The sequence below is a fragment of the Chelmon rostratus genome, chromosome 2 (assembly GCF_017976325.1).
Source record: "Chelmon rostratus isolate fCheRos1 chromosome 2, fCheRos1.pri, whole genome shotgun sequence".
Taxonomy (NCBI): domain Eukaryota; kingdom Metazoa; phylum Chordata; class Actinopteri; order Chaetodontiformes; family Chaetodontidae; genus Chelmon; species Chelmon rostratus.
Genome location: NC_055659.1, coordinates 10526966 through 10550038, shown reverse-complemented (window position 1 = coordinate 10550038; position 23073 = coordinate 10526966). Strand labels below are relative to the sequence as shown.

Genomic DNA, 23073 nt, shown 5'->3' with positions numbered 1-23073 from the left:
ACACACACACACACTTTTGTCTGACTTGGCACAGCCTCTTGTTTAGCCTTTAGGTGCCAAAGCAATTAGTTATGTTAATTGCAGGGGCCATTGCCGGTGAATGCAGGTTGAATAGAGCCAGTCAGCAGTGGATGATTGGCCAGGATCCATGGGGGGGTGGGTGGGTGTGTGTGTGTGTTGTGTGTGTGTGTGTGTGTGTGTGTGGGGGGGGGTGTTGGGGCTGTGACGTCGCTGGAGCACCCGGCCCATGAAAACAGAGGAGAGGACAGTGTGTGGGAAAACAGGGGAGGAGCTAGAGCCGAAAGAGAGAGACTGAGAGGGTGGGAGGCTCAGAGCTTGAGAGAGCGAGCGCACGAGAGGAGGCAAATTCAATGAGAGGAAGAGAGAGTTAAAGAAAAGAAGCGCAGCAGCGGAGGCAGATTGATAGAGGGAGATAGCGAGAGTGGTAGAGAGGGCTTCGCATGAGAGAAGGACGAACAGCGAAGACACGGACAGAAAGTAGGAGAGTGAGAGTGTGTAGTGCAGCGTTGCGCTGGTCTGCTCGGTTATCTGTCTCCATCTGGGTGCCATCTGTGTCTCTGGCTCTGGCCTTCGCCACACTGGAGCTCACATATGTGGGAATGCAAACACATGCCTGACATATGAAGGCGTGGAGTCACAGAAAGAGACAAAAAGGAAAGGATAAGAGAGCAGAAACCCGCCACTGCAGCTGACTTTCTCAAAGGACTGAAGAGTGGACTCTACTGGAGTGGAGGTAGGAGAGAAGAGTCGGGGATTTCAACGTGGGATTTCTGGGTGTATTTTCAGAGAATGCTGCTCATTTATCTCTAAATGTGTGGGTGAGCGTGCCTGCTTTTGCAAACAGTGCATTCAGTGTGTGCGTGTGTGTGTTCCATCCTAATTCCCAGGGCTGCTCTGTACTGTACAGATGGTGCCTCATCCTTTCCTCTTTATCTCTTCATCTCTTCATCCTTGTCCACTGAGGCAGGAGGGAAGGAGGGATGAATTTGTCTGACTGCTTCCTTTCCCAGTGCATAAAAAAAACTTTGGCTGCCTTTGGAAAAAAAACTGTGATTTCTTAGTCTCTTGTGGTTGAATTTTAGAAGATTTTGATATTTTTTTTACAGCATTATTGAGATGTTTTGTAGAAGAATTTCTCACAATAGCTGCATAAAGGTAGTCCAATTTCCATACAGCTCCTCTCATAAATGCACCTCAGCCCATGAGTGCTCTGGTAATTTGGCATCATGTGGTAACCTCAGTAGCAGTAGCAGATTCTTGTTGAACGCTGGACGCTGTGGCTATATGATATCTGAGGTTTAAGTCATTTTTCCAGAAAACTTTCATCACATCTTTAGTGAGCACAAAAGCGGCTACATTTCCAGATCTAGCTGCCGAAACATGGAGCCCTCTGTTGTTTCTTTATTTTTCAACTTGCTCCTGATCCCCCTCATCTGCTTCCACTTGTGGCAAGTAAAAGAAAAGCTGAATCTACCTGGAATGATGCTGAGATGTGGGAACTTTTTTCTTTCTTTTTTTTTTTCCAGTGTAAGTGTAAGCATAAAAAAAAAACTGCTACCTCAACCGGATAAATAAACCCAGTAATGTGATTGGTTCCATGTGTGAAAAGGGGCATATCTCTCTCTCAGCTGTCATTTACTCAGATAGTAATCAGTTTTTCCACATGGCAAGCAGAGCAGAAGAAAATAGGTAAAGAAGACGTGTGCATCTGTTGTACAGTATCCCAGACATATGGGAAGAGGAGGGGAACTGCTGCGTCTGTCTTTCATGCTGTGCCGACATGTTATACAACACCGACATCAGTGGGAACGTGGACCCCAACAGGGTGTAAATGTCACATAGCTGTAACATGGATATTGTGTATAAGTGACTTGAGTTACAATGTTGGACACCCCTTTGTGATGTGGGTAACTCCTTTCCATCTCCAGCCCCTTGCAGGAGAAAATGTGCGTGTGTTTTTGCGCATGGAGGGAGGAGGAGAAGGAGGTGTGTAAGGGAGATGCAGACAGAGAAAAGGCAGAGAGACCTGGCTAGTGTCACACCAGGCCAGCCCAGTCCATCAGGGAGATAGGAGAGACTAACTGTCAGCTGCACAGCTTCAAACCAGAGACCCCTGTCTGGTTTGCTGGACTCTGTCACACTCCTGACAGCAGGCGCTGTTCTGTGTCTCTGTGCGCACAAGTCTGTGTGTTTGTGCACAAAACAAACAAACAAAAAAAAAAAAACAGGACAAAATTTACCTCCATTCATTCCTGATGGGGAAGTTAGGGTTTTTATCATGGGCTTATGTGGCTTTGAAGTGTCTGATCACATACTTTCATAAGTGTATGGTTGCGTCTAAGGAAGTGAGTGTGTGTGCATGTGTGCACCGGGTGTCTTGCAGACACTGCGTCTGCTGAAGCACAAGGTTGCTTGTCTTATAGCTTTCTGTAGCTTTCCTTTCCTTTTTGACCTCACTCCCAGCTGTGGGTTTCTCCGCTGAAAGTGTCATAATAAATGGAGAAACAAACCACCATGACCCCTGCTCGCCGTGCTATTATCTGAAGAATTCATCCACAGAATACTCCCCTTTTCAGCACACATATGCACATACACACAGAATAGAGCAGCTGCTTCAACAGTTTGATGCAGGAAGTGCTCTATTAGTTCCAGTGGCGACGGCTGTGATATCTGGCCCCAGGGGTTCAATGAGAGGTTGAGTGTTTGAATGCGCTCGCTGGCTTATGTGTATGTGTGTGCGGACATGAAAGGGTTAGGCCATTTACTCAACAGAAACCGCTCAGTCACTACAAGTAGTGCTCTGAAAGATTGTTTCATCACGGGGACGTCTCCTGACTGTGAAAATGGCTCTGTGTGTGTGTGTGTGTAAGCGAGCGTGCAGACACATATCTGTGTCAATGAGCATCTAACCACCTGCGCCCCCCAATCTCTCCTACTGCAACCTGATTGACGTTGTATGGGAGATCCTCTCCTTGTGCTAAGTGCATGAGTCAGGGGTCTTTTTCAGAGGTCTGGTGACCCTTTGCTGGCCCGAGAGACCAACTCATTGACCCAAGACAAGACCTTTATTTACTTGGCTGGTGTGGTCTAAGAGGGAAGGGCATCGGCACATGCTTAAAAGGCTGTAAAATGACCTCAGTTGAATTCCTCAGCCAAATCAATTCAAGTTCTGGAGCTCTGAATTGAGATTAATTGTCTGCGTAAACAAAAGAATAATGAATTATATCCGATTTACTGAAGGGCTCTTCATATAGGTGCAAAAACTATGAGCGAATTAAAAAGCTTGCGAGGTCTGAACGCTGCATTAACCATGTTTTGAACAAGATAAGTGCAAAACAATCTCACAAAAGCACAGCTGCTAACGTGTTCGTGGACAGTTGCCTTCTTACTCAGCATGAGCCTCCCTGCAGTGTTGTTTTTCTGGCTACAGAATCTTAAGTTCAGTGTCTGTTAGCCTTTTAGCTATTGTTTAGTTCAACAAGTCCGCAGAAAAACATCTGTGTCTTTCGCTTGCTTCACTGGACATTTGTGTAATTCAGTGCTTTCTGAGCGTGTGTGTAGTGTACTGTATACTGGGTTCGCCTGGACTGGGGTTGATGTGCTGCATTTAGGTTAGAGAAGCAAAACAATTTGCTTAAAGCAGCTTACATCTGCACAGAGGCACATGTTGTTTCTCAGTGTGTTCAGCAGTACTAGCTACTCTGACATAGCACAGTCCATACTACAAATAGAGGAGCCTTTAAGTGAAACTTCCAGTTGTTACCCAAGGAGGCACAGGCAGACAGAGGGATCGCTGACCTTTTGTGATGGGATGGATTTAAACCTGTGTCACTTTCTTTGAAAAGCAGTGCAAAACTCAGAATGCAAGAGTTGATACTCAAGAGGTCTTGCAAGAGCAACAAAAAAAAGTATTCGCATGTGTTTTTGGGTTTGTGGGTGGACAAGAAATGGGTGGTGCAGCCTCTCTCCATGAATTGTCTGTCATAGTCATTATTTTCTCTCTCTTCCTTTCCCTCTTTCTCAGAAAGTGTGGACAAAAATGGCCATATTTTCACCAATAAAAGACGAAAATGTCTTCTTGCCTTTTGTGCTTTGCTGTGCAGAGACGAAAAACGTTCAGTAAACACACATATTGATATTTTGTGGCAGTATACATCCTTCTTCACCATCAGTAAGAACCAGTTTGGTCTACGTTCCCTTCAGTGCACACACGCGCAAAAAAAAAGCATGATTTTTTTGTTCTGTTTTTGCGTTATCTGCTAAAAATACGCTGTGTTCTTAAACATGTGCACTCAAACCCATACAGTATGCACACGCAGCGATAACGCTCATCAAAACACGCTTCTGCCCACACGCTCACAAACATACGCTCATCCTCCACAGCTGTCTCTGTCTCATTCTCCGCTTTGTTTTGAGCACAGCTGGCCTCTTTGTTTTACTTATCTGTCTCTCTCAGCGGCTGTTGAGCTCTGGTCTTTCATACAGCTGGGCTAAGCTTGCCCACAGCTCTGTTTATGGACTCTGTGGACCATACCTACTGCTCAGCTTTGATTCGCTGCGTTCCCCAAACCTGAGGGTAGCAGATTAGTCATCTGTATAGACCACGCTTTGGGGAAAGGATCATGTCTTTGTTTTACTACAATACAGTAAGTGCAATTGTTTGTAGTTTTTCATGAGCTTTATATGTGCCGAGTGATATTACTCACTTTCAGTGTGCTGCACAACATGCTTGGCTGACAGTATGTTTGTTTGGAAAGCCTGATCAGAGAAATGTGAACATCGCACGCTCTTATATACCTTGAAAATTACGAAAATATTAAGCAGTGTTTCCTTAAGTATGTAGACAAAACGCTGTTTTTCCTCCCAGTTTTGAAAAGTAACTGCACTGTCATGATCTCCAAAACAGCTTGTGTGAATCCATCAGCTGACATGTTTACTGTCAAGAAACTCTGACCTCTTACCTGCTTATTTTTCTGTTAGTCACTCTGGATAAATGTCAGCAAAATGCCTAAAACTTTGAAGTAAAGGCCTTGAGGTGAACCTAAACACAAAGCCTACTGAGTCATTGCACAGACGCTCTCAGTCTGGGTCAAGGAAGGCGGTGTAAATGTCTCCGCGTGGCCCGTGGTGACAGCAACATCTGGTTGGACCTGAGCCCAGGCCACTCGGCTGTTAAGGCCTCTGACACCTGGTCTGAAACAGGCCGGTCTTAATGTGAGCTTTGTTTTCTCACGTCTAGAGCTTGTATTTTGTTTTATGGACTACCGTAACTTACGAGTCCGGAGTGTGTGCCTGCGTACGCATGTCTGCCGAAGGACGGGGCCGAGGAGAAACTGTGTTTTGCCTGGCTGCAGGTTAAGTTGATTGTCTGGGTTTATAACGTATAGGAGCCACCCAGTCTTAATCCTCCAGACATGCGTCGTGATATATGTCTTCGCTGTGCGTCAGGGGAGCTCTATAAGTCTGGTCTGATGTATGATTTTTTTTTCCCCACTCTGAGAATAAACGTGCAGGGGGGAAAAAAAACAAGATACACTCCGAAGCTGGTTGTTTTTCACTTTGCAGTCTTGGGTTTAAAGAATCGCCGGGCTCATAATGATTGATGGGCAGGCAAAACAATTAGTCACAGAGAGGTGAGAAGGGTTGTAACCAGATAGGCAGATAATCTACTGGCCTCAGAGAAGGGGAGCCGGTGTGAGAGAGTCTTCTGTGTGTGTGTGTGTGTGTGTGTGTGTTTGTGTGCGCCACAGCTTTTGTGGTCTAGGGTCATGATTGACAGATTCGAATTGTCCCTGTTATGTCACAGTTGTTTTTTGCGTGGGTGTGTGTACATTTGCCTCAGGCAGGCCATTTCACAGGTGTGTGTGTGGGTGTGTGTGTGTGTGTGTGTGTGTGTTTGTGTGTGTGTGTGTGTTACTCCAGGGATAACCGTCCTCCCTCCGCTCTGCCGATGACAAACCAGACACCTGGCAAATGGGGCCAGCACACACACACATGATGACACACATCCACTTCCAACGCCATCCCTCGTGGCCCAGCTGTGCGTGACGTGGGTGTGTGTCTGCGTTGTGCCACTCTGAATAACACACATTCATTTGACCCAGTGGCGGCCGAGTCTGTAATATGGCCCGAAAGCAGCTACACGTGTGTGTGTGAGTCTATGGCAAATACATTAAATTTGACATTTATTCCAGCCACAGGCCTTCTTGCTTGCTTATACCTTTCAAACAGCAGTAGAGTTGTGAACTGCGAGGTGCTGCAGTTAATAAACAATTTTTTAAGTCTTTTAATAATCCTTCTGCATGGGGACACGGGAGTCTCTTGGCTAATTTAACAACACTGTAGGTTTATGTTATGGCTCTTCTTGGAAGTTAGCACTAAAATTTTAGGAAATTAACAGAACTTTTCCTCCCTCTTTGCAGCTTTATAATAGGCGCTGCAGTCACATTAAGTGTCAGTGAAGCAGTGAAGCACGCTAAGATGAATTATCGATTTTGTGACATCACTAACGTTAAATTCCAGTATATTCTCCTCGCTCCACTCCCTGCGGCCTGACCTCATGTACACGTGGACACTGTCCTTTTTCGCTGTCCAGCCTCTGCCAAGCCTCCTCTCCCTCCTCTGCTTCCAGCATCACATCCCTGTGCCTCTTTTACTGCTCATTCTTAGCTTTTATGGACGACGTCTGTCTGCCTTGCCGTCCCTCCTTTCGTTTTCTCTCTCGCTCTGCCACTAAGTGCATTTCCATCTGCGGGGCCCTTTTTTTTCACTATGTGGCACGCTGGATTACAGCAGTGTTATTGTAATCATCTCACCGAGTGACGAGGTTACGCGAGGGCTTCTCTCGCCGTCCGCGAGTTCACTTCAAGAACACATCTGTGCTTCTTCACGTATGTGCATGGAAGGCACATACATGCTTTCTGTCCCTTTGTCCCTTCCTTCACCTACGGTTCCCTCAGCGGTGTCCCTCCAAACTCTTTCTGCATGTGCACACATCTCTCTCTTGCTTTCCCCCTTACTGTCAACTTTGCCACCTCCCCATCTCGCCCCTCCCTAGCAGAGAGGAGCAGAGTGTTGACATTGGGTTTTGTCCAAATATGTAGTCTACGGGGCTGGAAGGTGGTAATGAGAGCCAAGAAAAACAGCCTGGCTCTGAGTCTGACAGCTAGACTTGTCTCTCAGATGAAACCAAATGAAAACAGTATTTTCTGTCCTTGTTATTGCCTCCCTCCCATCCCTGCATGCATCCCTCGTTCTCCAGCTCTGGCACCTCTAATTTGCAGACTAATTTCTTATTTCGGTCGGTGCTTGTTTAACACTCTTGCTCGGCCTCTAAAGGTGTTACAAGTTTTGTGACAATGAAACAGAGTGAGAAAAATTAGACACAAAAATACTTAATGCAGAACTTAATTTGAATATAACGCAAGTATGGATGTATTTTTAACTGACCCATAAAAGCATAGATTCGCAACATGTATCTTCTTATTATATTGTAAACCAGTGTGCCGTAAACTACACTGTAAAAAGTATCCGGTGACTGCCTACGTGGATGTGAGTCAGCTGGACTGTAGCAACAATTGAGTAGTTGTCAGTCCCAAGAGGGCAATAAAATAAATTAGATTGACTGAAATGAGCGGAGGGGACACGATGCTCCCGATTTTAATAAATTTGACACTTTCCACGCGCCGAAAAAAGCCTCTAAAATACTTGAGTCCTTGAACCTGTTGTTTAGCTATGAGGTTATAACAACAAACTGACACTGAGAGAGACCGTGCACAGTCGAATTATGTGTTTTCCAAGTGGATGTTGGTTGTGTGAGTGTTGGCGCATGCACCCTCGTCTTTGCTGTGTGTTTGTGTGTGTGTGTGGGTGGAGGTCAGGAGGGAGCGCAGGATAGAGGAACAGATGTGTGCTGTATTGTGGTGGTGTGCGTGGACGGACGGGGACCAGGTGCAGCCTTTGTCTCCCCGGCATTTAAGTCCACTCGCTTGCATTCAGCCGCCTCGTGCCTCCCCTCCCCTCCACGTCCTCCTCCTTCCTCCTTTCCTTGGAGGGAAGGCAGCAATGTGTGTGTGTGTGCATGTGTGGAGGAGGGGACTGCCTTGGCTTAGTGGAGGAGGCTCCAGCAGTCCCTTCTGCACCCCCCTCCCCCTCCCTCACAGGTGACTGTTGGAGGTCCCAGCTGGCCAGCTCTTGGCCGATTAGATCCATATGGTACAGGACGAGGAGGAGGAGGAGGAGGAGGAGAGAGAAGTGCCCATCAGTTGCATGGGTGCTAAGGGAGCTGTTGCCTTGTCCCTTTTTTTCTCCCCTGAGTTGCAAGACGACGCCTCAATTTTTCGATCCTTTTCACGTCACTAATCACCCTTTTCACTCTCACCATGTGTTATGCTTACTCTGGGTTTTGTTTTATTATTATTCCCCCAACTTAATATATTAACTGTGTCTCCATAGTTGAGATGTTACATGTTCGTTGCGTAAAATGAGGGATTGCTCTAAATGGAGTGTGTGGGTGGTCGTCGACGGGATAATGCTTTTATACTTTCAAGGAACACATCAACAGTTTTTTACACTCATGTGCTGTTTTAGTGAGGCTCAGAAACTTAATTACGTCTCATTCATGTGCACTCGTGGTTCAGCAGCGAGTGGGGAAAGCTAACCACCCCCAGAAAGATGAAAACAAGCTTGCAGCAACTCAAAATGTCTCTTATTTATTGTGTTGACTTGTTAGGTGCAAAGTTAGGCCAGACATGCACTGTCCTTAGCTTCTCGTCCAACTCCCGGGCAAGAAAACACGCATAGCATTTAGCAAAATTTTGCAGTATTCTTTTAACAAGCTGTTTTATATTGCTTTAGCTGTGTTTCATGTTTATGTGTCTGTGAGCGTTAACATGTCTGTGCTCGGAGCCCGCATAGTTGGAGCGTTGCGCATGCTCTCGGTTGTCTTTTTGCCCACTGATAAATTAGCCAGGCCTGTGTTACATCTTCTCTCACCTCATCAACAATGACAGGAGAGAGATAGCAGCGCAGCACGAGTGCACACACGATCCCACATCATCTCTCTCTCTCACACACACACACACACACACACACACACACACACATGCCTCATGAGTTACAGCTGCCAGAGAGCTTAAACTTCAGAGTCAAACCATGAGTTTAATAAACCCCTAACACTGAACACATTTATTTATATATCACATCAAGGGTCATTCATTTTTGCAGACTGAAAGCAGGTTGTCCATCCTCACTTTACACGAGGAGTTAAATGAATGCTCTCTGCACTTTATTTGTCTTGTCGTTTCCGATTTCATTATTTAATGGATTGCTTTCAGTCACGGTACTGGCTCTGGGAGAATAGCCCTGTTCTGCTTCTATCTCTCTCTCTCTCTCTCTCTCTCTGTATCTCCACCCTCTGTTTTTGTCTGAGCAACATTCTGAATCATCACCTGCAGAGGCAGAGGCAATTAAAGCCGATTGAATGTTTTAATGCAGACGAGCGTCACCTGAAGCTGAACAAACAAGGAACACCTGGCTAGCAACAGCAGCCATCGCCACAGATGCGCTTTGCTTTTCCACCCCTGCGATGACAACTGTTGTAGAAAGCAAATAAGTGAGCCCAGGTAACTTACGAGATTATAAAACTTTATTTGTGTATCATCTGGTTGAGATGAGAGGAAACACGTGGAAGAATAGCAGCACAGAACGGTATGAGCAGAATTTGTTATCTGTCGTTACATCTTTCAAAAATGTGTTTTAAGAGTGTAGATGAAGCCTTCTGTTTAACGCTTTTATGTTCAGTATGCGCTGGTCCTGATTTACTAAAATGTTGTCAATGCATCATGGTGTTTCCATTCAATGCTGTTGTTGTGTGTTGAGTATGTACTGTGCCTTTGTTCCATTAGTACATTGATGACAGGTGGCATTTAGACCAGACAAACATCCTCCTCTAAGCCAATATTCACCTGAGTTAACATTAGACCACTTTGTACACACTGTGTGTGTGTGTGTGTGTGTGTGTGTGTGTGTGTGTGTGTGTGTGTGTGTGTGTGTGTGTGTGTGTGTGTGTGTGTGTGTGTGTGTGTGTGTGTGTGTGTGTGTGTGTGTGTGTGTGTGTGTGTGTGTGTGTGTGTGTGTGTGTGTGTTTTGTGGCTGCTGCGACAGCTGCCTCCCCTGACAGTCCAGTGACTATATATGGTGGACTCAGGTGCTCGCAAGCCAGATGAAGTCATCCGGCTATGTACGCTGTCTAATTGACAAGCAGAGGCAATTCTCTGTGGGCTGTCAGCACTACATGCACCACACCTGATGTCTCCCTCTCTGGCCGTTACCTCTGGTGCGGCTAACGACACGCCGCATCTTAAGATTGTGTGAACACAGCTGCAACCTAATTTCTGGGGATGCGCATTAAGACATATTTACATTGTGTTTGAATTTGTTGTGCATGTTTGTATTCTGTAACCTCCTGTAGGCCTGTCAGTCAGACACAATAGGCCTGCGAGATACTTTACAATGATGAGACTCAATTTGGACACAGAAGTACTGTTCACTGCCAGTGGAGAACTGTTGATGATGTGTCAACAAAGTACTAATGAATACATTTGCAATGCTGCTGTATAGCACACACTGAATGCTCAAATCCTCACTCTTGTGCAGATATAAAGTTGTTTACATGGTTACAGTGTTGACACTGAGGCCATATGCCCCGTTGATTCTGTTATTGAGATGTCAGTCTAATTTCCTGGCCATACGGCTGGAGTGTGCGTAGCTTTGGAACCGGTGTGTGCGTGTGCTGCAGGCTGCTTCCTGCGGTGCACTGGCAGACCGCGTGTATGGTGGGTATGACAGTCCAAATGTCTGCGTAGATCCCTCCTTCCTGCCCCCTGTGTTGGTGAACAGGTGGAGTGATGGCAGGCAGGCCACGGGGCTGAGAAAGAATGAGGGAGGAAGAGGCAGAGAGAAAGAGACTGCAAAACAGAAGGAAGAACAGTCAACGCTGCATAATGAGTTGCAGACATGACAGATGAGTTGCATTGGGAAGATTGAGAAAGTGTGCAGATAGATTGACTCGAGGGACGGCAAACAGGGCTGAGAGATGTTGTCAGAGTGAGTCCAGCCGAATTCTCTCATGTGTGCATGCTTGTATATTCACATGTAATTTCACTTTTCTCTGAATTCTTAATGCATTGATTTCTGTGTTTTTACATATTCTCGCACTCTAAAATGCTTTTTGTTGATTCGATAGGTGTAATTCCTCCTTTTGACTTCTCTTGAGTTACCCACTAACGGCTTAAACCTTCCATCTTGAGCTTTTATAAACTGGGACCCTGTGGCTGAAGGCCATGCAGAGTTCATAGCTGTGAAAAAGACATAAAGGGTGCCATTGAAGCCAAAGCCCTAAAACCATGAATCCACATTTAAAAAGCTGCTCTCTGCTGACCCATGACCCGCGAGACCGTGCTTGTCTATTAATCGTTCATTCTCGAAGCAGTTAGAAAAGTCTGATCCACTCTAAATGGAGACGGGACCCGGCCTTCATGGGTCTCCAGGAGACAAAGAGAGCTTCTGATCCCGCATCTCTCCACCGCCACTCCCCCGTTTCACTTTCTCCATGCGCCTTATCTGGTGGTCTCATTCAGCGGCAATAGCATATTGAGAGGTGGCGTTTAACATTCAAAAGCTTTGCCGATCTTGTTAGTAAAGCGTGAAATAACCTCGTCCCTTTCTCTCTCTGTCCCCCCCTTCCATTTGCTTGGGAGCTCAATGAGGGGGCATTCTTCTCCCACACAATAGACTTCTTCAGCATTTCTTCTGTTATTGATCTGAATGGTTGAGAGTGAGGGGCTAAACTTTAGACATCTGGCTCTTTGATGGGTCAGGGGGAGGGGGTGCTTGGTACCCTGGCAGAATGTGTTGTATGATGTGAAGTGAGTCGGGAGGGGGGGGCGGGGCATTTTTGTTTTCTTTTGTGGCTATAGGCCTGAAGCTTTTGCATTGATTTAAACTGAGAGAAAGTGGTCTTTTTATTTGCTTGTTTATTTGTCATGTGGATACTTGTGAGTTAAATAGCTTCAGGTCTTTTCATGGTTTTCAGTAAAATGCTTATCTTTTTTGTTATTTTGAACTTTTGTGTGTGCCTCATATGTAATAGAGAGACAATGTTATAATGGTAAAAGCAAACCTTTATCAAAACAACACTTGATTTGTTCATTTTCACTGGATAAAGCACACACACACACAACATAATTCAAGTAATTTTTAGGTATTAAAGACCTGGTTTTCATTCTCACTCATCGCCGTGCCCACGGGACAGCATTTTTCTGAAATGTTCTGGTTTTTGGCCCACAGCTGACCTCTCTCTCCTCTCTCTCTGCAGACAGTAGAGAGAAGAAGAGCCCTGCCATGCCCGGTTCTCCTGTGGATGCTAAGACTCATTCCAGATCAGCCCCCAGCAGCAGCATCAGCTCCACTATGCCACCCCTGCCTTCTGTCAACCCCAGCGGCCCTCGCCCGGCCTCCTTTTCCACCACAGCATGTAAGAATCATTCTTCAGTTGTTTCCACCCCAAAGTTCATATTGATCAGCTGAATTTGTAGCTTGTGCTTGGACTTCTAAGCCCTTCAGTGTGATATTTCAATACGTCTAACATGCTGTCCGTAGTTGAAAGCGTATGTCGCCTCTAAGGAAGGATCGTCTTAATTTCTCCACGCTTCGTTTCACCTTTCCTCCCCAGTGACCAACGGGAATCATCATTCCCCACCAACCCTGAACGCAGTGCCATCTCCGCCGCAGCGCTACAGCAATGGACCGTCCTCTTCCTCTTCCTCGTCGCTGGCAAACCAGCAGCTGCCGGCCACCTGTGGGGCTCGCCAGCTGAGCAAACTGAAGCGTTTCCTGACCACGCTGCAGCAGTTCGGCAACGACATCTCTCCTGAGATCGGAGACAGCGTCCGGAGCCTTGTTCTGGCCCTCGTGGTAAGTTCTTCATTATCACCAGAGGTCATTACTTGTAGATTTATCTGGCGTTGCATCTTTTCTTCAAGACTTATTACCTTTGTTTCAGAACGGTGGTGTTTAAACATCTTACTTTCTGTCTTGAACTCTACTCTCTCTGTCTCCTAGAATTCCACAGTTACCATTGAGGAGTTCCATTCACGGCTTCAGGAGGCCACAAACTTCCCCTTACGGCCCTTTGTTATTCCTTTTCTCAAGGTAAACATCTCCAACCTCCTCCGTCTTCCTATATTTGCTTTGCATTATTCCATCGGATTACTTCCTTTTTTCTTTGCAGCAGTTTTTTTCTTCCCCCTCTCGGTTAAAATTTAAACCTCACACCCTCTGCTCGGCCTGTGGCCCGTCAGAATCCTCCAGCCCTGCTAAAAGCACGGCCCTCTCTTCTCTCGACTGAGATTATTAAACGCAGTATAGCGAGTGATAAAGAGGCGGTCCTTGACTTCTGAAAAACCTGTGTGCAATCGCATTACAGCTCGTGAGTCATGATGGAAAAGTAATAGATTCATTACACTGTTACTGTGTTTCCAGGACACAATGCAGCGTTCTATAAATAGGCATCTGTGTAGGTTTTCTAATTGAATAAACTGCTTCTCGGCAGTTCAAAGTAACTATGAAGATTTGCGTGTTGACTTGACAAGCAACAGATGAGTGTGTGTGTGTGTGTTAAACAGCCTCATGAGCCCCTTTGTAACCCGGGAAGTCTGCAAGAGTATACTTTTTAGGAGCTCCCCTAAGTAAAGCAGCCCATAAATCTTCAGTCAGTTGCACCGCTTTAACTTGAAGCTTTTTTTTTTCCACACTTACCTCTTACTCACCTTTGGAGCCTCTCCATCTGTGTGTCTGAGAGCGCTGAGACAAGAAACCTCTGTTCTCCCCCTTTCCACTAATTTATTACAAGGGGGTGGGGTCCTCACAACTTGATTCCAGCTCCCGGAGTGTAGTCCGTCTTAAGAAAGAGAGGATTTGAGGCGGGGGTAGACAGATGGGACGAAGTCAGGGGGTGAGGAAGTGGAAAAGAGAGAGAGAGGTGGGTGAGGAGGAGAGAGGGAAAAGTGGGAACTCGGAAGTGTGAAACATGCCTATAAAGCGTTCCTTTCCCTTTTTATGGGCTTCAGTGCGCCATATGGAGCCGCTGTCCCGTTAAAAGAGCATTCAGCTGCCAAGGCGCCGCCAATCTAGCATCCGCCCCGCTGAACCCCAGAGAGCCCTCTGCTCAACTGACACACAGCACATGTGTTCGCTAGCTGGGGCCCCAGGGAAAGAAGGGAGGCAGAGGAGCAGGGGAGATGGGCAAAAGAGAGCACAGGGGTGCTACAGAGGGTAGAGCCTGAGGAGGAGGTAGCAGCATCTTTGCGACGAAGGTACGCCGATAGAGGCAGCGCCAGTGATGCTGTATGCATAAACCAGCCGAGAGGGCAGATGAGAAAGGGCATCAGGTTTACAGAATCCCGAGATGATGGTTGAAAGAGCTACGTGATCTGAGGAGGTCATAGTCACAAGATGAGAACAGTATGGTTATTTAGTTGGTTGCTCAAGAAGAGGGAGTGAGGAAGTGGTGTAATTGCAAACACACCAGAGTCTGTTCCTAATTAGGGAAATGCAGGGAACAAAAGCGAGATGGAAAGATAGGACCGAGACATTCGCAGATAAATATATATTTAAAAAACAAGGTAAGGAATGAGGGAGTAGTGGAGTCTGTGTATCATTTGTTTTAAAATGTTTCTTCGTTAATACGCCCCTGTAACATCGTGCACATCTATGCCGTGACCAACATTATGTTCTCAACGTTCATTCCATGTGCAAGCTGTTAGTAACCCACTTCAGCAGCAGCTCCCAAAACTCAGCCATTTTCATTTGAGCCCTGGGAAGCCGCAGCCACCATGGAGGCAGCCATAGAACAACACCCAGACCCGAACTGAGCCTCACAGCCAGACCTCCAGGAGTCAATGCTTCTAACTCAAAACCCCCTGACTGCCAGCCAGGCGTCGTCGCCAGGAGGCACAAATGCACTGTGTCTCTTAGCTGCGACGCAGCGCTCAACAAGTTCTGGTCTGTTGGCTGCGCGGTGCTTCTCTCTTTCTGTCGGCCTCTATCTGCCTCTGAATGAGTATGTGCAGTATGACTGATGTGACATTTAACCTGGCACAACAGTGCTCTCTTTCTTTAGACTCGAATTAGAATGAAACCTCACCAGTGTTTTTTTCTCTCTCTCTTGCCAGGCGAACCTGCCTCTTCTGCAGAGGGAGCTGCTCCACTGTGCACGGGCAGCCAAGCAGACCCCAGCCCAGTACCTGTCCCAGCATGAGCATCTCCTGCTAAGCACCACCTTGGCCTCCTCCCCAGACTCCTCAGAGCTGCTGATGGAGCCCCCTGATGCCGGCACCAAGAGGCACAGCCCCAGCAGGTTGGAATCAAAGTAGAATTTATGTCAGAGGAAGCCTTCATCCTTCTGCTCCTTTTTTAACCACCCACTGCCCTCTCCTCCTCAGAGGTAAAGAGAACGGCTTCCACGAACGTCCACCCGCAGCCATGGAGCCCGCCGCCAAACGAATTTGCACCATCAGCCCTGCTCCCCGACACAGCCCTGCCCACCCGCTGCCCCTAAACACCCAGCTTCACCCGACCCCTCCACCCTTGCAGCACTACGCCCTGGATGACATCGCAGCGCCGCACATCCTGCACCGCGAGCACAGCCAGCGCATGCTGGAGATCCGCGAGCTCAAAGACAGGCCCAGACTCCCTGGTACGTGACACAAGATTTTGTGGCCAGGTTAATGACTGCTGGCATTTTATTTATTCCCTCCACATTGCTGGTGACGAGAGGTTCAGTCTCAGTAATGGCTGGTGCAAGTTCAGCTCATTAAAACAGACATCAGACATTATCTATTGTGGCAGTATTAAATGATAGCTGCAGGCTAAACCGGAGATCAAATCATGTTAACATTCCTGCAAATCACTTAAAGACCAAACACTTTAACCTTCTGCTGCTTTTTCACAGCAGCGTCTATGCAAGTGGCTGTTTCATTTAAAAATGAGCACACTTGCATTGAAAACAGACAGACACACACACACACACACACAGACATATCTGTGAGTGATAACGGGTGGTCTGTGTGTTTGTGTAGCCGTCCCTGTATATCTGAGGAGTCCACATGTGTGGATAAACAGAGCCATACTGTCCAGGCAGGGAGGGTTGGATCTGCTCTGGTGTATATCTGCCCTCCATTTGAGGCTTGTCAGCACACAGTGGAAACAGCAGTAGCTCACAGACACACAGGCGCGCGCACACACACACGCACAGAAACACACCTTGATACGTTCATGGTAGAGGTGCTGTGTTTACGAGGCCTTAGTCCCTTGTCTGACAGCCTCCCGCCCGCCTGCCGCCACTTAACTCACTCACACGCGCACACACATACACACACACATAAACACATCAGTCCACACACTCGTGGCTTTGAACTGATGAACACTGATGAGAACCAGGAATAGAGAAGAGGTCGAGGGGAAGGCCTGTGTGTGTGTGTGTGTGTCTGTGTGTGTGTGCATGAGGGAATCATTATTCTCTTCAGCAAGCCTAGTGTGCATGTGACCTCTTGTTGGCTGTTTGGTACTCAATTTTAAGAGTTTGTGGTTTGCAGGGTCTTTGTAGTGTGTGTGTGTGTGTGTGTGTGTATATGCGTGCTTGTATCAAGATGCTTTTGGGCTCGGTATAAGCACATGCTTGTGTGTGCAAACCATTATTAAATGTACAATTAGATATTGCTTAAGTCATAGTGTGTTGTAATAACCGAATTGGAATCAGATAGTTTGGTAAATTAGTGTGTGTGTGTGTGTGTGTGTGTGTGTGTGTGTGTGTGTGTGTTCATGGTCGTAATGGTCCACAGTGAGTGTCAGACCGGCTGGTTGTGTTTAGAAGTGGAGCCACTCCACTCAGCCTGAGTGTCTCCCTACTGGAATGCTGTGAGCTCCAGTAGGGGAGGTGCTAAGGGAGAAGTTTGGGGAGTGTGTGTGTGTGTGTGTGGTTGACAGCTGACTTCCAGATGTGTGCAGGCTCCGGGTGCTGGACGTCTGTTTTGCATCACAGGCTTCTCCTCTTCGCTCTCACCCCACCTTTCTCGTTCCCAATCGCTCGGCCCATCTTTTGTTTCTTATTCCCCGTTTACTTCACCTCATTGCTGTCACTCTTCATTCTGGATGTAAGAAGGCGATGCCTTTGAGTGTCTAAGTCTTGTCTCTTCTGCTGTGTGACGGATTATCTGCGCCCAGTTTCTGAGCATCGCAGGAGATCTTGTTGTGGAAGAATGAAGCCACTGCATCAAAAAATACAGTGTTTTCATTGTTGTTTTCTTCGACTTGCCACATATACAGACACACTCACACCTTTCACTCACTTCCTTACTGTCACTTGTGGCTTCTCTTACATTAAGAAGACTGTAAATCACATCGGCCTGTGGTCTGTCTTGTGTGTGTGTTTTAATCAGGCACTAACGGGGGCTACCGCGAGGAGCCGGTGGACCACAGACTGACAGACCGAGAGTGGGCTGATGAATGGAGGCATCTGGACCATGTAAGTCTGCAGACAGGCACCACTACTGCTAATGGCTTGTGATATAGAAAGAATGTAAAGTGTAATTTGTTTTACTGGGGTCTTTATTCTAAAGAGGGTTTTACCTTCACACATTATGAACGCAGTGATACATCTACAGCACATCTGGATTATACATTGACATTTTTGACTTGTAAAACAGATTATTGTGCCACGTCGAGTCAAAGTATTACTATTAAGTATTAGTATTAAGTAGTACTGAGAAGCAGTAACCTCCCAACACAGTGGCCTCAGATTATATTACATGTTATGGGTAGTGATAAGATTTGAATATATGTACTTCATAAATAGCTAAAAGCAAACCCAGTCAATACAATTCTGTGTCCCTCTTTATCCTGAAGGTGTTGAACTGCATTGTGGACATGGTGGAAAAGACACGGAGGTCAGTGAGCGTGCTCAGGCGGTGCCAGGAGTCCGATCGCGAGGAGCTCAACTACTGGAGGCGGCGTTCGAGCGAGCAGGAGGACCCACGCAAAGGCGGCTCCGGCTCCGCTCCCTTCTCCAAGACGCACAGCCCTCACTCCGCAGAGTCGGGTGGGTACCGCTATTTTCAATTCAATTATGTCGGTATGCCGCGGAAACCAGTCGCGTGGTTGTCGTTTCTGTGATTGGCGCCTGTTGTTTTCCACAAGAGAAGATTTCCTCATGGACCCCGGGATGAAGCCAGACCTCAGTAGTATTATCTAGCTATGCACATAGTTGCCCCTAAACGTTCGCCACACAAAAGCACGAGAGTGAACAGAATTTCATTTGTGTGCTGTTTTAGATGCTGGACACTGCTTTGAAATGGGCCGATGGCAGAAATGTCAGACATATTTAAGTGCATGATTTGAATTTTAGTAATTTAATTACATAATTTGTGTGAACTGATCCTCTATGTTAAATATAAATAAGCATCATAGTTATAAGCATCAGTCTCAGATTATGAAAAAAAACAGATATTTATTGGCAGGAAGTTACAACTGTTGGCAGCTCACTCTGGAATATAGAGGTCAGATGTACATTAATTCTCAGGTGGGTGGGTTCTTAATGATGAGATGTAATGATGTGAATATCCCGAGTTGTACTTGCATGATACTTAAAGGTCTGAACACCAACCAGGAAAGCCGGTCCTCTATTTCATGCTCTGCACACCGTCTAGTGGTCATTGACAGAATTGCAGCCAAGTCACATGTCAGTGTGTTAGTGCATTCTCCACAGTTAGTCTCCCAGACTTCTGTGTACTGGCACGGTCCTCTCTGAGTGCCAGCCTTGCAGTCCCCCTGCTGGTCCATAGTCACAGACAGGTGCCAGGACTGGCCTCGGCCATATCGGCCACAGAAGGGCCGTCCTGCCGTCCTGCAGGCTCAGAGACCCAGAGCTGGCTGACTCGCCAGAGCACCATCTGGGCCCCCAGCCGGGAAGCCTGCCTGCCTGGGCTCGGGCTGAGGAAGACTGCAGTGGGGGTGGAAATGGCGGGTGCGTGCGGGCTTGGTTGAAGAGAGGATGTAAATGAAGGAAAGGAGAGAAAGCGGCGGTGAGACGGAGGATATAAGAGATGGGGAAAGAGGAGATGAGCCAGGTGGCAGTGCTGGAGAGGCAGAGCCCAGTAGTGACACAGAAATGAATCGAGATGCAGGGAGAGAGAGAGATTTGAGGGAACAGACAGAATGTTGACACAGCTTGTTGGTCTGCAGCTCCCTCCAAGCCAAACACATTCCTTTCTAAAGCTGTCAGATCTCAGATCAGTCCAAGACTCTGATAAACAACATTTACGTTGGTTGTGTGGCCCAGATACGCCGACTTGTTTGCATCGACGAGAAAATAAAAGACTAGAGGACAAAGCTAATATCTCTGCCCGCCTGTGTGGCCTGTCTTTGTCAGCACCTGTTACCTTGATTGAGCGGCCAGTCACAAAGTCGACCATTATTTCAACAATGAATCATCTTAATATCTTTATAAGCCTTGGCAGGTGCTAATCCCTTCTGTCTCTGCTTTCCCGCAGACTCCCAGCGTGACTTTGCTCCACGGCCAGGATCAGCATACGTTACAGATGAGATCTGGAGGAAAGCTGGTACGAACACCATCAATTCTTTCATTTAAATTACTGATGTGTGAAGTAACAGAGAAACATATATCTTAGTGCATTTCACTCTAGCAATAATGAAAAATGAAGTGAGTGTTTGGAGACGGAGCAATTGTGTGGTGGTCCGCGGGCTGTTTTTACTGATGCAAAACAAGCTGAGCTGAACTCAAAACGCTCGTCTCCCCTCATTTATAGAAGAGGCAGTGAACGAGGTGAAGCGGCAGGCCATGGATGAGGTCCAGAAAGCAGTAGCGGAGGCTGAGCAGAAGGCTTTTGAGATGATTGCTGCAGAGAGGGCTAAGATGGAGAAGACTCTGGCTGAGGCGAAGAGGAAGGCTCAAGAGGATGCCATCATGGTCATCAACGAACAGGAGGACTCCAGTGAGGTGAGCACAGATGTATAGACTGTGGGTGTAATTCGGCATACAATTAGCTGTACACTGTCATCCTTAAAGCTGCTATAATCAGTATTTTGGATCAAATGGCTACATCTGAGTGACAGCGCCAAAACATCAGACAGACAAAGACACAGTGGAGCATTTAGCAGCTCAAAAGCTAGCTATGTCCCTCAGGCGGTGGTGGACAGCAAAACAGAGCGAAGTGGAGATTGACTAGTGGAGATTTGTCAGGTGGCCAAGAACACAAATCAATATAATTGATACGTTGCTCTGTATGTCCTGGATGTGTTCACATCTTGTTTCCGCTTTTATTTTGGCAGACATGAAATGTGAAAGACATAATTGTGCATGTAAGACATTTCTATCCTGACCTTCCATTCCTGTGAAAACTTATCGTCGTCTCTTCTTCTTTCCTCAGTGTTGCTGGAATTGTGGCCGCAAAGCCAGCGAGACATGCAGCGGCTGCAACGCCGCTCGCTACTGCGGCTCCTTCTGCCAGCATAAAGACTGGGAGAGGCATCACCTCATCTGCAGCCCGGGACTTCAGGCTCAACCCAAACCAGTTTCCGCCATCACTGCCAGCAGGGCGGCCGCAGCAGCGGCGGCGGCGGCCGGGGCGTCTCCTGTCGGCCTGGTCGGGGTCAAGGCCTCCGACAGCGTGCCCTCAGTCTCCAGTCCCGGTGCAGAGAAGGCTTCGGCCGCTTCTCGCTCCTCCACCCCTTCCACCCCCGCCTCGGCCCCTGAGACCAACGGACACTAGGAGGTGAAGGAGCAGCGAACGTGTCACCTATCCTCTTCCTTAACGAATCAGCAGCAAGAGGGAACTATTTGTGGGTTAAGTTAGGATAACAGATTTTTCATCATACTCTTTGGCAGATAAAGAAGGACAGATTATGGATGACTGTTTGAGTGATATGTCAACTGGGACTTTGGCTTTGGCATGGAACAGAAGGACTCGTCTCGAATGCATCTATTGGATGAACAGATCTCCCTAACAGATGGAAACGTGTTTGTCTTCGTCCAAAAAAACCCCAAATCTTGGATCTGCGAGGGGCGGAAAAAAACTGCCGATTGATCCGAGTTTATCTCTGGCTGCGGGGAGGAAGCTATGAGAGGAAGGCATATGAGAAAAGACAGAGGAGATTAAAAGACAGTGAGGTATAAGGACTCATCCCCCGTGAACCAATATTCTCACTTCGTTGTGTATAAATTTAAAGATGGGGAGGTGGTGGAAAGTGTAAACAGTGTAATAGTACCAGCCATAAAGCGTCCGTCTTCGTCCTGTAGGAACAATCTGACAGTAGACCACATAGGAGTCGTCTCTGCAGCTCTCCTGTATACATAAATATTTGCTCGCCAAACTATCCGTCGGGTTGTCGTACGTGTGAATGCGTGTGTCAAACGGTCGTGCCGTCAGTGAATATTGTACAGCATACGATTACTTTTGTCAAAGCAATATTAAAGTGAAGTGTTCAGGTATCTGGAGCCGTTTCTGCATCACCAAAGTCGCGAAAGAGAGAGTCGTCGTCATTGCCTGCAGCTGTCCTGATTGTACACTAACCCCCACATCGTATCTACTTTTATAATGAGCTTAACTGGGACGTCTGGTCGCTATTTTTCATTTTTCTGATCATCATGTTCAAACGATAGCGAGAAGGGTGATGGTGATTGGATCAAGTAAGCGCAGGATGATGCATTTAAGACTTGTTGCAGTTTCATTTTGGCACTTGTTCGCGTCACCAGGTGGGTCAGACGTCGCTCCAGATCTTCCACCTTTGCAATATGAGCACCAGGGGGGAAGAGTGGTTTGTAATGCAGCTGTTCAAGAACTGTTTTCAACAAAAGGAGAGACGAGAGATGGCGAATGAAATCCGTTTTACGTCATTTGAAGTGACGAAAAAGGGTGAAAAGTCGCTCTGGTGCTTGCGTTGCTGCGGTGCAGGTTTAGAGCAGCGACTCTGTCCCACGGAGAATCTCAGGAGCTAAATTGTTTTGGTGTACACAGATCATTCTGTTCTTCTTTCTTTTCTTTTTTTTTTCTTCCGTCACAGTTAGGTTAAAGTCAAAAGTTTAGTGAGGAACTTTGATTTATCGTGCTCTGCTGTTACAACTGAGACATCGTTCTTGTTTTCGTTCGCTGTAAGATGACTTTGTAAAGAATATTATGAGAGAATGCCTTTATTTTGTGAGCCACGATTTTCCTTCGTTCTTTAAACACGTTCTTTTGTTATGAGGCATAACTTCATATGAAAAAAGATATCTTGACATGAAGTACGAAATAAAGAAATAGAATTAATTCAGAACTGTTCTTCCTCTTTTTTTCTCTGATCGGCTGGGATATGTGATGAAATAATCCTGAATCATGGCGTTAAAAGTTAAGTAGGAAATAAAACATCTGTCCATTAATAAAGAATGACACATCTTCATCTCTGACATTGAATTAAAATAGTCTTGCTGCACTTGATCAGCATTAATCAAAAATATAATAATCCTCTATCTAGTCAGAAACTCCTTGATAACAAAGGCTGTATATCCAGAAACTAATTGGAATTAATTACACAGAATCCAGAACAGAGTCAAGCCTTTAAGACTGTGTAGTTAGCACAGCATACATAAGGGTTCTATTATTTCTTAACTGAGAGCATATTCTTCTGACAATGCAATATAAATAGCACCATTGCTTTAATTTTGTGCTATTTTCAACAGGGAGCTTAATATTTCAGATATTTGGTTTTGAGTCACTGGTGTCCTCTAAAGGTCTGTTGGATTTAATGAGAGCAGAGCAGAGCAAATATCACTTTGATAATGAAGTCGTTTTCATTACAAGCCAGCACATATGGACCCAGAAAGGGTTCTTCAAAAAGCAACGAATAACAGCTTGTTTTTTATCTTCTTTATCTTTATAAGTAAATTAAACATGTCTGAATCAATTGATAGGCAGCAACTGCTTGTTCAATAAACTTGTT

General features: G+C 46.4%; 1 protein-coding gene across 1 annotated transcript; it reads left to right on the top strand.

Annotated features, from left to right (window-relative positions):
* The first annotated feature begins 367 nt into the window (after positions 1–367).
* Positions 368–22364, top strand: cbfa2t2 (CBFA2/RUNX1 partner transcriptional co-repressor 2). The gene is made up of 11 exons (XM_041953054.1): positions 368–754; positions 12398–12556; positions 12755–12996; positions 13144–13233; positions 15255–15439; positions 15525–15778; positions 17520–17605; positions 17986–18178; positions 19629–19697; positions 19905–20095; positions 20526–22364. The coding sequence occupies exons 2-11, from the start codon at positions 12424–12426 to the stop codon at positions 20865–20867; spliced, it is 1785 nt and encodes a 594-aa protein (XP_041808988.1). The 5' UTR covers positions 368–754; positions 12398–12423; the 3' UTR covers positions 20868–22364.
* The last annotated feature ends 709 nt before the right edge of the window (positions 22365–23073 follow it).

Bases quoted from the DNA above. Each gene is read 5' to 3' on its own strand.
- cbfa2t2 (XM_041953054.1), top strand. From the start codon at position 12,424: ATGCCCGGTTCTCCTGTGGATGCTAAGACTCATTCCAGATCAGCCCCC. The intron at 12,557-12,754 runs GTAAGAATCATT...TTTCCTCCCCAG, and splicing joins CTCCTTTTCCACCACAGCAT to TGACCAACGGGAATCATCAT. The intron at 20,096-20,525 runs GTGAGCACAGAT...TTCTTTCCTCAG, and splicing joins AACAGGAGGACTCCAGTGAG to TGTTGCTGGAATTGTGGCCG.